Source organism: Salmo salar, chromosome ssa15, assembly GCF_905237065.1.
Source record: "Salmo salar chromosome ssa15, Ssal_v3.1, whole genome shotgun sequence".
In the NCBI taxonomy this organism is placed as follows: Eukaryota; Metazoa; Chordata; class Actinopteri; order Salmoniformes; family Salmonidae; genus Salmo; species Salmo salar.
The window spans coordinates 51,597,253-51,612,622 of NC_059456.1; the positions used below are offsets into that span (position 1 = coordinate 51,597,253).

The 15,370-nt window shown below is 40.7% G+C and overlaps 1 protein-coding gene across 2 annotated transcripts in view; it reads right to left on the minus strand.

Moving 5' to 3' along the window:
• vsnl1a (visinin-like 1a) overlaps positions 1-11,023 on the minus strand; it is a 61,669-nt gene extending 50,646 nt beyond the window's left edge. The window contains exon 1 of one of the 2 annotated variants that reach the window (XM_014144859.2): positions 10,887-11,023. In XM_014144859.2, the coding sequence (XP_014000334.1) occupies positions 10,887-10,926 (40 nt within the window). In that variant the 5' untranslated portion in view covers positions 10,927-11,023. Of the gene's footprint in view, positions 1-9,940; positions 10,250-10,886 lie in introns of those variants that run through there. The other variant, XM_014144860.2, reaches the window with a different exon arrangement.
• Positions 11,024-15,370: the final 4,347 nt, after the last annotated feature.

Here is a 15,370-nt window from a genome sequence, read left to right on the forward strand (position 1 = left end):
TGTCGCAATTGCATAAAACAATGAGAAATTATAGGATACCATCGGAAAGGCCATATCAATTAATTAATTTCCTCCTGTAGCAAACAAAGAGCAGCACTTTAAAGGATAAATTATATTATTTCTGATTGAATTATCACATATATGACAAAGAGTATTCTCTAGAAGATAACAAATTGCAAATTATGATTTAATTACATGCAGTATTTTAACATTGCCTCTGCTAAGGGGTAAACAACCACATAAAAAGTGATTATTCATCCAACACCAACCGAATACTAATAACACAAGGAATTCAGAAAAAAAAAAATATATATATTTAATTTCATGGCTTAGAGGTGAAACCGAATGCATGACAAGCGGGACTCACAATCAAATTGCCATGCCAAAAAAACAATTAATAGGGATTGTGAGCTAGCCACAGAACAGAACGGAATAACAATGGCAAGACATCACCAATAGAATACCTAACCTAGCACAAGGCGAGGCCTCAGATTGCCTGATAAATTAACTGGATGTCAACCTCTCTGGTCTATGGAATGAAGTGGATAGATGCTCTCTGTCCTTAGTGATTACCACAGTTTAGAATGGCCTATTCCCCTGAGACATAGAGTGTACTGTACACTCACTATCATCTGTGCCTTAGCTCGCACTGCAGGCTAGGGCAAAACAACCCTGATGTCAAGTCTCAAATCCTTTCATTGTACTGAGTGAGGTAGCTATGGTACAAATACTCTGTCCCATACTCTTTCATTGTACTGAGGTAGCAGCATGAGCCAACAAAGTCTCCTTCTTGACACAGAGTGTTTCTTGATATCTCAGATTGAGACAGCTGTTGATATACAGTGCCTTCCGAAAGTACTCCGACCCCTTGACTTTTCCCACATTTTGTTACGCTAAAGCTTTTTTCGAAAATGTATTGAAAAAAATTGAAAATCTCATCAATCTACACACAATACCCCATAATGACAAAGCAAAAGCATGTTTGTAGAAATGTGTGCTAAATTATAAAAAATAAAACAAATGAAATATCACATTTGCATAAGTATTCAGACCCTTTACTCAGTACTTTGTTGAAGCACCTCTGGCAACGATTACAGCATAGAGTCTTCTTGGGTATGATGCTACAAGCTTGGCACACCTGTATTTGGGGGGTTTCTCCCATTCTTCTCCGCAGATCCCCTCACGCTCTGTCAGGTTGGATGGGGAATGTTGCTGCACAGCTATTTTCAGGTCTCTCCAGAGATGTTCAATCGGGTTCAAGTCCAGGCTCTGGCTGGGCCACTCAAGGACATTCAAAAGACTTGTCCCGAAGCCATTCCTGTGATGTCTTTGCTGTGTGCTTAGGGCAGTTGTCCTGTTGGAAGGTGAACCTTCGCCCCAGTCTGAAGTCCTGAGTGCTCTGGAGCAGGTTTGCGTCAAAGGTCTCTCTATACTTTGCTCCATTCATCTTTCCCCCGATCCTGACTAGTCTCCCAGTCCCTGGCGGTGAAAAACATCCTCAAAGAATGATGCTGCCACCACCATGATTTCCCGTAGGGATGGTACCAGGTTTCCTCCAGACGTGACACTTGGCATTCAGAGCAGAGGATCTTCATCAGACCAGAGAATCTCGTTTCTCATGGTCTGAGAGACCTTTAGCTGCCTTTTGGCAAACTCCAAACGGGCTGTCATGTGCCTTTTAATGAGGAATGGCTTCCGTCTGGCCACTCTACCATAAAGGCCTGATTGGTGAAGGGCTGCAGAGATTGTTGACCTTCTGGAAGTTTGGCCACCTCTAGGAAGAGTCTTGGTGGTTCCAAACTTCTTATATTTAAGAATGATGGAGGACACTGTGTTCTTGGGGACCTTCAATGCTGCAGACATTTTTTGGTACCCTTCCCCAGATCTGTGCCTCAACACAATCCTGTCTACGGACAATTCCTTCGACCTCATGGCTTGGTATTTGCTCTGACATGCACTGTCAACTGTGGGACCTTATATAGACATATGTGTGCCTTTCCAAATCATGTCCAATCAATTGAATTTACCACAGGTGGAGTCCAATCAACTTGTAGAAACATCTCAAGGATGATCAATGGAAACAGGATGCACCTGAGTCTCATAGCAAGGGGTCTGAATACTTATGTAAATAAGGTATTTCCGTTTTTTATTTTTAATACATTTGCAAAAAATGCTAAAAACCTGTTTTCGCTTTGTCATTATGGGGTATTATGTGTAGATTTTTTTATATTTATTCCATTTTAGAATAAGGCTGTAATGAAAACGTCAAGGGGTCTGAATACTTTGTGAAGGCACTGTAAAGTGAATGAATTATAAATATATTACATTTAACGCTGACCCAAGTGACTCTTAGTCTCAACAGACAGGGCTTGAGTGAAGGCGACTGTTAGGCTACATCGAAAGAACATCACCAGGCCTGCCCCTTGCCATATTAATGTTATGGACACATTTGCAGTTCTGACAAGCATATACTAATTGCCTTCCTAACAAAACAAGTATATCATGTTATTCTTTGGGATCGTAGAACAACTGAAGATTACACTCCACTTAAACTATTTCCAGAACTGTCATGTCATGAAATGAAATTAGATTGTGCTCTAATTACAAATCATCAAATGGAACATATACCAAAGTGGTGGAGGTAGTTTGGAGAACATTGCGTGCGTGACGAGTAACCATGGCTATGCTTTAGCTGGGCTATCAATCTGGCCATGGCACAGGTCTAGTAAAGACCATGATACTGTAACTATCTCCATACCTCTGATATTATTGTTGTTGGCTCCTTCTTAACTAAAGCGCAGGAGGACTGAACACACCCACAATAGGACCATGCTATGAACCCACAAAGGTAGTAGCCTAGCAGTGTATGAAGCCAACGTCAGACTATCGCTCTCCTGACCCAACAATGCAGCAACCGGTTTGATAGTGAAAGTCAAAGCACATCTCCACAAGAAGCTGTGTTGTTGTGAGCATACCCAATTGACAAACATTTGGCGACGGTTGGATGGGGCTGTATTGTCGAAGCAAGCAGTATGTTCTGACACAAATTTAAGGGAGACCCCGATAAAGTAGACCCCAAAACAACAGCAGCAGCAGACCGATCTGTCCCATTAGAGCGATGATGAGCATACATCGTCAACTACCGGGCTACTACCCATCCACTCTGAGAGGTGTGACACTTTAAAAGCTCCTCCATTCACACCCTGCGAGCACAGCAAGTCTGATAATGGGTCAATTCTTTGCAAAGCTCTCAAACACAGCACTGTTGCCAAGAGCCATCGGCGGCGAACTAGGCTATCCGCTGATGATGAAACTGTACATATTTCTGAAGTACAAGTTCAGTTCAGAGCATCAGCATCAGCTATTCACAGTGAGTGACTAGATGTGACATGCAGGGATGTAGTGCTGCTGTATGTAGCACGGGGGAGCGGCGCTCCCTCACCCTTTTCAATTTGAGAATACATGGCAGTGGCGGTTGGTGAAGTTTAAGATGAGGGAGGACGATTATTTTTTTGATGAGCATTGCTAGGGCATTGGCGGTCATGACATTTCGTCAGCCGGTGATTGTCAAGCAAATAACTGCTGGTCTCACAGTAATTGACCGTTAATTAACATAAGCACATTTAGCATCTCCTGGCTTCCACACATAGCCTACTGATGCAGACCTTTGGAACATCTACATTTTAAAAAGTCTAATAAATTCATGTAATATAGTCTACACCATCACAATAAATCCATAATTTATTTTAGACAGGTCTAAAGAAACATAATATAAGTAAAATGTAGGCTACTTCAGAAGAACAGAATAGCATACTCTGAGTTGTCCATATGTTAGGCCCTGATCTGGCTATACCATATCATATGAATGTGGGCTACACTAGTTCATTTAGCAGACAATATTTGCTTAGAATTCCATGGCATTATTTTATAGTATGAAGAATGCAATATCTGAATAAAATAGAAAGGATATTTTCTCCAAACGATTTGAGGGAGTGCGCACATGTGGCTATTCTGTGTTGAACGGTTAACAAAGAAACAAGTACTCCTATATGCTTAATTTAGAGTTATTTGTGTAACTTTAGTTGTGATACAAACGTTGGGCTTCATGTTTTGATTTTAATACATTCTAAGGCTGAGTGATGCGACTCTAATGAGCTCTAAAGTCGCATGAAAGGGATGAGCTCTGCTTTGTATTTTTGCACAGGCTGTACACACTTCATCAGTCTTTCGTTCACAATTTGACAAGCACTTGATAATGCCTTGAATTTCCCGGTGGCATCCCCTTTGTGTGGCCCTATAAAAAAATCCATGCCTTTTGGCCGTTGTGCCCTTGGGCTGAATATAATCATCATAATTCCCTTCTTCTTTCAGCTGCATGCTCCAAAGCACTTCTCACTCACATGGCACTTGGTCGCCTGATCCAGTCATTCTCACAGGCTACAGGTGAAGACAGACACATCGGGAAGCAACTGTGCTTGTCGCTTGTCCTTATCCAATTCCGAGGTGCATATTGAAGATATTGGAAGAACTGTCCACATTTACTTTTCGTCAGCCAACAAGATGAGTAGGCCTAATGAACAGCAAAAGCACTAGCCTATGTCAATGTACTATCCCCCAGAGTACAAGTTTTGACCTATTCTATGCGAGAAATAGATTTTCCAAACATAGTCTGGGATAGTTGTAGATCCCAAATTAATACAACCACTGGCATCATTTTTTTTTTTTAAGTAATGAGGCTGACAACAGATTACAATGTTTAGCTTAAAATGCTGATCAACTAATAGGCTATTTCCAAACATTATAAGCGCACAAATGCACACACGGAAGTAGGCTACAAGCGCAAATGTTCAATTAGCAGGAAAACACCATTCTCAGAAGTGACTGCAAATACGATTATGCATGTTTTGCTTTTATTAGAAAGGTGCATTTTTTTGTTGAAAATTATATTCCACAAATTTGAAACATATAGGCCTATGAGCTAGGCTACATTAGGTGTACGACTATAATTTGAAAAAGTCGCAAAAAAAGGCATGCTCTGTTTCTTTCCTTAAGCAGGGCATCATTCAGAAGTGATAATATATCATTCACAAGTGATACACAAGTGATCAGACACACCCATCAGACTATTCCTGATTTAATCTTGTCTTTACATATACTAAATATTACATGTGAAATTTGTTTGGATTTAGAATGGACCATTATCATGCACCTGTCTCAAAACGGCAGGGGAAAAAATACATGTCATCTATGCACTTAAATGGCGAATGGAGGACGCTATTCCCGTGGTTCATTTTCATGCTAGCCAGAGAGACTATACACCTGTTGTAAAGAGAAGCAATGTGCTTAAACTTAGGAAGGTTGAGAAATACATATAGTTGGCCTAGCCTATAGAAAGCTGATGAGAATCTCCTCTTTTTAATAGAGGCCATCACTCTGTTTTCTCACACAATTGCACAGCCTATAGAAATGTTGTGCAACCTGAGCTCATGGGCTCTCATGAAGTGTTTGATTTGTTTTTTAATTGCATTTACATTGATGGCAGAGTGATTAGAGGGACAATAGAGCCCTAAGTACCAGGCAGTTATCAATTTTGGTAGGCTACTAATGGCCATCAGTAGCATCAGAACTTGGACAAACCTAATTACCGTGACTAAACAGTCATGTGGAATTTCACTGCCGTTTCTATTACAACATATTGAATGACTGTCATTCATATTTCATTCACGCAGCTCAATGTAACATTGATAGGCTTAGGCTACTACATGATACTCACATTTTCCCTGTACCCATCATGAGGTTGCTACAACCTAGCCTATGAATGAAAGTTTACAACGTAGATGCACAGGTCGAGAGAAATTTGAGTAATCAAGGTGACAGACAGTGACACATTCAATACCGCCTTTTACAATCTTGCCTGCATCTAGCTGATCTAGGGTGTAACCATTAGTACAACAGTTGCAAACGAGTGTTTCTATTGGACAAATTCTGTTATGTTTATCCCAGTTTCGCTTCGTTTTAAGATTTCTTTTAAACAGAATCGGCGGAATGAATACCGCCTTGATCACACACAAACACAGTTCACCTTCATAGCAGCCACGTACAAACAGCGTGATCTCTTTGATCGTTGGATAATTCCTTCTCTCATTCACGCTCTCTCGTCCTTTCACCTTTTCCCTTCGCTTGTGGACTTCAGTGCACAACACATCAGCTGTCTGTGACCAGTTGAAAAAACCTTACAAAGCCAAACCTTTACACCATAACTGCTACACACAGCCTACATCGTTGTCTCATAGTAGCTAAAGTCAAGTTAGCATAGCTACAAGAACTAATTTGTTAGTAAACCCGCTACAATCATGCAGTACAGTGTATAGTTAGAAAGCAGTTTATCAGTGGCAATAAATTAATAAAACCAAAAGCTTACCTTGACTTGGAAGAATTTCAATGTTGGATAGCCATAGCCAGATAGGTAACATAGATACCTCTCTGTTTGAGCTGGGTGTTTGAGTAGGCTAAACTAGTTAGCGGCATTGGCTAGCTAAGTAAGTGAAAATATTTATATTTTTTATATAGCTAGCTCTCTCTCTCTCTCTCTCATTTGTAAAGAAAATGTATTTGTTCAAAACTGTTCAACTGTTGTCTTTCTCTCTCTTTGAGTCAACTACTCTCCACATTTTCTGCACTGCAGTGCTAGCTCGCTGTACCTTATGCTTTCAGTACTAGATTAATTAGTTGTTCCTTTGAACAACATGTCAGTTCATGCTGCAAGCGCTTTGATAGGTTGGAGGACGTCCTCCGGAAGTTGTCATAATTACAGTGTAAGTCTATGGAAGGGGGTGAGAACCACGAGCCTCCTAGGTTTGTATTGAAGTCAATGTATCCAGAGGAGGACAGAAACTAGCTGACCTCCAGCTACAGCGTGGTGTCACCCTACAGAGTGCTGTTGAGGCTACCTTAGACCTTCATTGCATAACACTGTGTTCTAATCAATTATTTGGTGAAATGTGAATATATTTAGTATAGTTTTAACTAAATAGTTTTCACAATTTTTATTTGTATGAAGTTCTCTGAGGAGGATGGTCCTCCCCCTCCTCCTCTGAGGAGCCTCCGCTGACACACCCAGTCACTACAAAGATACAGATATCCTTCCTAACTCAGTTGCCGGAGAGGAAAGAAACTGCTCAGGGATTTCACCATGAGGCCAAAGTAATACTGCAAAAAAATATGGCAAAGAAATTAACCTTAAGTTCTGAATAAAAATCATTATCTTTGGGGCAAATCCAACACAACACATCACTGAGTACCATTCTACATATTTTTAAGCATGGTGGTGGCTGTATCATGTTATGGGTATGCTTGTCATTGGCAAGGACTATGAACTTTTTTAGGATAAGAAGAAACGGAATAGAGCTAAGCACAGGCAAAATCCTAGAGGGAAACCTAGTTCAAATATTGTACAATCCAGGTGTGCAGCCAAAGACAGAAAACTCTACCAGGGGATGCTAAAACGGCTTTCCTCAAAACATTTTGTGATGGACTTGGGGCTCATGTACGACGCACTTGAACTCGCTCTCCTGCTCGAGTGCTTATTGCGTATGCAGACAAACTGATCCACCACATGAACCTCATCATCACTCCAACGAGATCTAGGATCCAAATTCACAGCGTGTCTGCCTTGATGTTCATAAATCACTTGGTTAGGGTGCTGTCCTTTCAGCACCACGATTCGAAGTGCGCTCAAACTGCTTAAAATAACCCTCATCAAGATATGCTGCTTACACCTAATAGTCATACTCTTCACTTATTATTATCATTATTACAAATACAAGATTATCACGTCTTACAATGGTGCTTGTTTAGTAAAGTTAGATCAAAGCTGAATCAATGTCTTGCAAGATCACATAATGATTTATTTTGTATTTTACATAACAGAACCAAATAATAGCATATATTGTAGCATAGTAGTCCGGACCGGACCAAAAATCAATGTCCGTGGATGTTGAAATCAAGGCCTGTCTGGACCGCACCAAATCTGAACCAAACATGACATACAGTTACAGTCAAAGGTTTGGACACACCTACTCATTCAAGGGGTTTTTCTTTATTTGTACTGTTCTCTACATTGTAGAATAATGTAGAAGTCATCAACACTATGAAATAACACAAAGGCAAAGGGTGGCTACTTTGAAGAATCTGAATCTAAATATAACTTTTTTGGTTCCTGCATTATTCCATATACTGTATGTTATTTAATAGTTTTGATGTCTTCACTATTATTCTACAATGTAGAAAATAGCAAGAAAATTGAGAAAAACCTTTGAATGAGTAGATGTGTCCAAACTTTTGACTGGTACTGTATATGATTGGTTCAGAGATTGTCCGAACCAGACCAAATACCGATGTGGAAACCAAGGTTCAGTCTGTACTGCACCAAAAAATGAAGTCCAAAAGGCGTCGCCGTCAGTCCGTGCTTACAGAGGTGTAGCCTACGGTGTTGCCTGAAATTTAGCCTAACCTTAGGGCCACCAAAAGGCTAGAGGCGACACTGGAGGGAGGAGAAGAGAAGTTTCAAACTGAACTTTCCAAACTGGAAGGCATCTAACAAATATATTAGCCAATGCTTTAACTTCATCGTGACTTGTTCCAGTTTATCAAATAATTCCCTGAAATCATTGTCTGAATCTACTGCTGTAGCATTAGTCGTGTTATTAAAAAAGACCCAGATAGTGCAACTCTGCCACATGAGGTCTGTCTGCAGGTCATTGAAGAGAGAAAAAGCATGTTGACTTATTAAAACCTCTTGTCAGTACACTGAGGCCGTACCGAATTGCATACAGTACGTTTCTAAGGATCTGGGGCCGCCTATTAGCCACATATTAGTAAAGAATAGTCATTGGCTGATTCTCTTACAGTATATGTACTCTCTCTGTACATTGGCCAGGCACATTATGTAACAGCATGTCCCCTTTCCATCATTTTCCAATAGGGAATGACCTTGAGTTAAAACCCAGGACAATACCAATAGCCATATATACATGAATAAATGCTTAGTAGTTGTACTATAGGCCTACATAAAATCACTATCTATGACATGTGCCATATGCACTGTAGGTCTTGCAATCATGACCTCTTAGCACCACCACAAACAAGAGCATGGCTTCAAGAAAATATATCCGTTAAACAACATAATATGATATAAAAAAAAGAATCTCAATTTAAAAAACTTGTTTTCATTGTTTGGTATTTTTTCTATCGTTATTTCACCACACATGCTTTGTTTCTAAACTATTATCATCGGCCAAATGGTTCCCTGCGTGCAGCCCAGCAAGCGCATACCGACCTGCCAGTCGCAGGGAAGCATCTCCTAAACACATCAGAACCACAGTGGAGGAAAGCTGAGAGGAAAATGCCATATTACCGCTGCATTTAAAAATGTCATATATTGCATTTGACAAATGAATGAAAACAACACCACACACACCTCTAACTGGATACTATTGACATGTAGCCTTTTTCTTGTTGGACTCCTGATACTTTTGTTTTTGAAATATCCACCAGTGGACCAAGCTAACCCACTCCCTCCCCATACAGTATCAGGCTATATGTTTGGGTCACAAAGTGCCCTAAAGGACGTAATTGTTTTCTATAGCCTAAATGACAAAATTATGATTTGTAGTCGTACTGATGATCCACTATGATTTAGCATCTTCAGAAGATGGGGCATGCTTCCCCAATGTTAATGCTGCAAACGCCTTTATTTATTTCCATTTATTTCCAACTTTTTTTTTTAAAGACAACTAACCTAATTGTTAAATACATTATACTGCATACTATGCAGTTGTATCTAGCAATGAATGACGTATCTATACAAATCATAATGGAATAGAGGGAGGGTTTCCCTAATGCATTTGACTATTATCCACAACAAAGAAAACATATTTACCTTGAAAGAGTGCGAAGTTAATGGGGCTTTGCGCTCTTCTTCAGAGTGGGTTACGTGCGGACAGAGACGCTATTAGTCAAACGTTTACTTTTCTGTCGACCCCTGTGGTGAGGTTTTCTTGGGAAGCAATGAGTCTAGTCGAAACTCACTGATGCAGTTCCGAGGATGCTACAAGCCAGCAGGACCGTCTACACACACTAATACACTCGCTGAGGATACAATGAAGCGCAGCGTCAGACCGTGTGCATCACGACTCTCTCTTTCCCTCTCTTTCTCTCTCTCTCTCTCTCTCTCTCTCTATCTCCCTCACACAGAGTGGTTGATGCATGCAGAAGACTACTGTTTTGGTGGGGTGCTTTTTGAGTTTGCGCAAGATGAGGAAAGAAACAAGCCTTCTGCTGCACCTATGTTATGCAGAACTATGAAATAGAATGAGCAGGTGGATTTTGATGTGGATTAAATGTGCAGTCTCAGGAGGGTCATCGTCAGCAGATATAGGCTATGCTGTGAATATAAAATGCCTACGGCATGCAATCAATCTGCTAACATATAGTGATTATATATCTGCCAGCAATTGCTATCCAACCAGTTCTACTTTCAACAGAAACAACAGCAATTGATTTGAAAGGGAAAGGGGGATACCTAGTCAGTTGTACAACTGAATGCCTTCAACTGAAATGTGTCTTCCGCATTTAACCCAACTCCTCTGAATTAGAGAGGTGCGGGGAGCTGCCTTAATCGACATCCACGTCTTCGACGCCTGGGGAACAGTGGGTTAACTGCCTTGCCTAGGGGCAGAACAACAGATTTGTACCTTGGAACAAGTGATAATGTAACTAAGCATTTCTTTGTGCTTTTCTTTTTTAAAGGCTACCAAAATGTGGGCTGCTTATCTATCCTATTCTCATAGCATATCTGGTGTAACCAAGGGCCTAGTTTCACTCACCCATGCTTGTTTCGCGCCAAACAGCTGGTGGCAGCAGCATCAGCACCACACAGACAGTGTTCAGTAACTATTTGTAGGCCTATTTGGCGAAGCTAGCTGAAGTTAGCTTGCTAGGCTAGCTAGTACCTTCTCAAAGTTGTCTGAGAAGCCAAGTGACCTTGCTAGCGAATCTGTCTAAAACGGCTCATAAATTTGGCACCATCCCAGCTAACAACAAACATTCCCACAATTTTTGAGAACACTCCCTTAAGAGGTTTAATAGGAATGTTCCCGTGATGTGCAAGAAATGTTTCCAAGAGACCATTTCCTTAATGTCAAATAGAACTTACCCAGAACATGGTTACCATGTTCTCAGAACTAACAATATTATTGTCCTAGACACTTTTCATGGGAACGTTGCAAGAACATTAATGTGTCCAGTTTTCTGTGGCTTAGGAGAATATTCCAGCAACGTCCCACCAAACATACACAGAACAATTGGTGTTACTATCAATGTTCCTGAACAGATTTCCCTCGGTTTACCAAACTAAACACTGGTTAGCAGCAGGAAAAAAGTTTGGGAGCCCATGGCATACAGAGTTTGGGTCGAATATCACCTGTCGGGCAGCGAGAGCATGCTCCTTAAACAGTGTTTTATGAGTGGAGTGAAATAAGTGTTGTTATATTTATTTCTCAGCTGCTCATAAACCCGATGTAGCCTACAATAGAAGTTCAATGTCTTACCTGTGTTGAAATATTTTTCCAAACACATAGCTATGTCTAGCCTACTTGGGCATCGTGTCCCAACATTTCCCACTCTCCCACAACAAATAACCTGAAGCCACAGGGCTGTTCTCGCAGGCTCTAATTCCCTATCTGGGAGCATTGTAAACCATAAGTCAGGATTTTTGATCTGGCTACATGTACATTGAATAACACAGCAGCTTTTTGGCATGTTTTGTTATTTTGGTATAACAAAAACCCTACGACGAAGTTGCCTCTTTTACAATGGGGGTCAATAGGAAAGAATGTTGGTTTTCCACAATTTGTGGGCGTGGTCAAGGGGAATATATTATTATTATTACGTGAATATTGACTGGGACTATGTTCTGGGTAAGTTCTGTCTGACATTAAGTGAATGGTCTCTTGGAAACCGTCTTTGCACGTCACTAAAACATTCCTATGAAAACACTAGGTGATGACTTGTGTGAACGTTTGTTGTTAGCTGGGTATATCTTTGGTTCTATACTATTAGCTGTCTCCTAGCAACACTAAACAAAAATATATATTCTACGTGCAACAATTTCAAAGATTTTAATGAGTTAAAGTTCATATAAAGAAATGAGTAAATTGAAATAAATTCATTAGGCCCTAATTGATGGATTTCACATGACTGAGAATACAGATATGCATCGGTTGGTCACAGATACCTTTGAAAAAAAGGTAGAGGTGTGGATCAGAAAACCAGTCAGTATCTGGTGTGACCACCGTTTTCCTCATGCAGCGCGACATCTCCTTCGCATAAAGTTGATCAGGCTGTTGATTGTGGCCTGTGGAATGTTGTCCCACTCCTCTTCAATGGCTGTGCGCAGTTGCTGGATATAGGCGGGGACTATAATACTCTGTCGTACATGTCGATCCAGAGAATCCCAAACATGCTCAATAGGTGACATGTCTGGTGAGTATGCGGGCCATGGAAGAACTGGGACATTTTCAGCTTCTAGGAATTGTGTACCGATCCTTGTGACATGGAGCCATGCATTATCATGCTGAAACATGAGGTGATGGCGACGGATGAATGGCACGGCAATGGGCCTCAGGATCTCATCACGGTATCTCTGTGCATTCAAATTGCCATCGCTAAAATATAATTGTGTTCATTGTCCATATCCTATGCCCGTCCATACCGTAATCCCACCGCCACCATGAGGTACTCTGTTCACAACGCCCACACAACACCATACTGTCTGCCATCTGCCCGGTACAGTTTAAATCAGGATTAATCCGTGAAGAGCACACTTCTCAAGCGTGCCAGTGGCCATCGAAGGTAAGCATTTGCCACTGAAGTCAGTTATGACGCCGAACTGCAGTCAGGTCAAGACCCTGGTGAGGGCGACGAACACGCAGATGAGCATCCCTGAGACGGTTTCTGACAGTTTGTGCAGAAATTCTTTGGTTGAGCAAACCCACGGTTTCATCAGCTGTCTGGGTGGCTGGTCTCAGACGATCACGCATGTGAAGAAGTCGAATGTGGAGGTACGAGGCTGTTGTGGTTACACGTGGTTCGCTGTTGTGAGGCCGGTTGGAGGTACTGCCAAATTCTGTAAAACAACATTGGAGATGGCTTATGGTAAAGAAATGAACATTAAATTCTCTGGCAACAGTTCTGGTGGACATTCTGGCATTCAGCATGCCAATTGCTCGCTCCCTCAAAACTTGAGACATCTGTGGCATTGTGTCTTGTGACAAAACTGCACATTTTAGAGTGGCCTTTTATTGTCCCCAGCACAAGGTGCACCTGTGTAATGATCATGCTATTTAATCAGCTTCTTGATATGCCACACCTGTCAGGTGGATGGATTTTTTTGGCAAAGGGGAAATGCTCCCTAACAGGGATGTAAACACATTTGTGCACAACATTTGAGAGAAATACACTTTTTGGGCGTATGGGACATTTCTGGGACCTTTTATTTTAGCTCCTAAAACATGGGACCACACTTTACATGTTGCATTTATATTTTTGCTCAGTTGACGTTTTTGGAGCCAAGTTGAGTGGATTCTAGACAGCTTGTGCACCTCAATAAAACGAGCAACAATGGAAAGCATAGTCAAACTGTTCCTCACCTGCTGTAAGGTTATGTAGACATATATTATGTATAAGAACCATTTGTCAATTCAGTGTTACAGTTTTACATCCACTAACTGAAGATGATGAATGTTTTTGCATTGAATGTTTATGGTTGGATTACCTTTCATCTGTTTGAGATTTTGTGTCAGTGAAAGGTTAATAACAAGAATGAATACCTGCTTGATGGATTTACAGGATGCATACATACTCAGCAGGCGCTTGTAAATGCTGAAAGTCTACAATTGCTATCAAAGCATACAGTAATGTAGAATTCAATTTTACTGGCCTACTTTATTGCATTTGCTGTAAGCCTATAGCTGTGTTCGAATACCCGTACTAACATACTGTATACTACATACTTAATGAGTATATACTGCATACTGTATATTATTATTTCATTGTAGAATACTGTATCCTTTCAGTTGAGCGTATTCTGTCTACCGAACTTTTGGCATACAAACTATGTATATACATACTATGAACAATAAGCATACTATATACTCAATTTACATCACAAATAGTATGGTTAGTGCGGTTAGTATGAGTATTCGAACACAGACTATATGTATATCATCAACCATATTGAAATAAGAAGCTACAAAATATTCCCTTTGCTTTTAAATCATTAAATCATTAAATCATTAGTCAGTCTATTGGTGTTTGATTCTCATGTGAAATGCATCTTTGATATAGCAAACACTCTTTATAGACAACATGTCTTATTCAATGTGTGTTCTTAGAATAAAAACATGGGTTGACAGTAAATCTGTCTTCGCTTTAGATTTAGTGGATGATAAAGGAATGGATAAACACACACAAGATAGCTGTTTTCCGTTTGAGGAAGATGATGCTCCTTTGTCTCCTAAATGACCACGCACAGATTGCACAATAACAAACAAACACAGTGGAAAAACCCATTTCAACTTCCCACAACTGTTGAGTTTCCAGAACATTGCCGGTTTCACGTCACTTCAGAATAGACCTATTCTTCAGGACAATAAAACATATGGAGTTGAATATGTCAAACAGACAGATATGTCAAATACAAATTGACAAGATACAATTGTGAAGAAATGGGAACAGAGGAGAGTAAAGCTCTCAGAGATAATCAGGCAAGTGCAGGATTGTGTGTAGTCAGTCCTCGCGTTACAGAAGTAGACGCTCATGGCCTGCGTCAAGGGGAAGATGAGAGCAGCATCCATTTAGTCAAACAGGCACGTCTTCTTGCAGCGTTCGCCCTAGAGACGAAGCAGGGTGTGCGTCAGAAAAGTCTCACACTTCTGATGACACAACAACTGATACATCCTCAAGTCATGGTTTCAATCAGTCTGGGAAATCACTTGAATGCACTCTCGCCGGTACTAGTCCCTCAGCAGATAAAGCAGCAGTGACGGAACAAAATGGTGACAGCCACAACCCAGTAAACGACCACAGCTCAAGTGTGAGTGACGGCTCTGAAGAACCTGATTACACCTGTGAAAGCCTGCCTCTGAATTCAGCCATTTACAGCATAGCTTCAGTATAGTCTGTGCTGAAGGTGAAAACAATCATCAGATTCAGAATGAGGAAGAACGTGGATTTAATCAAAGTATCAGCAATGAGAAAGATGCCGGGAATTACACATTACCCAGTGATTACAGAGATGTCTTTACAGGAG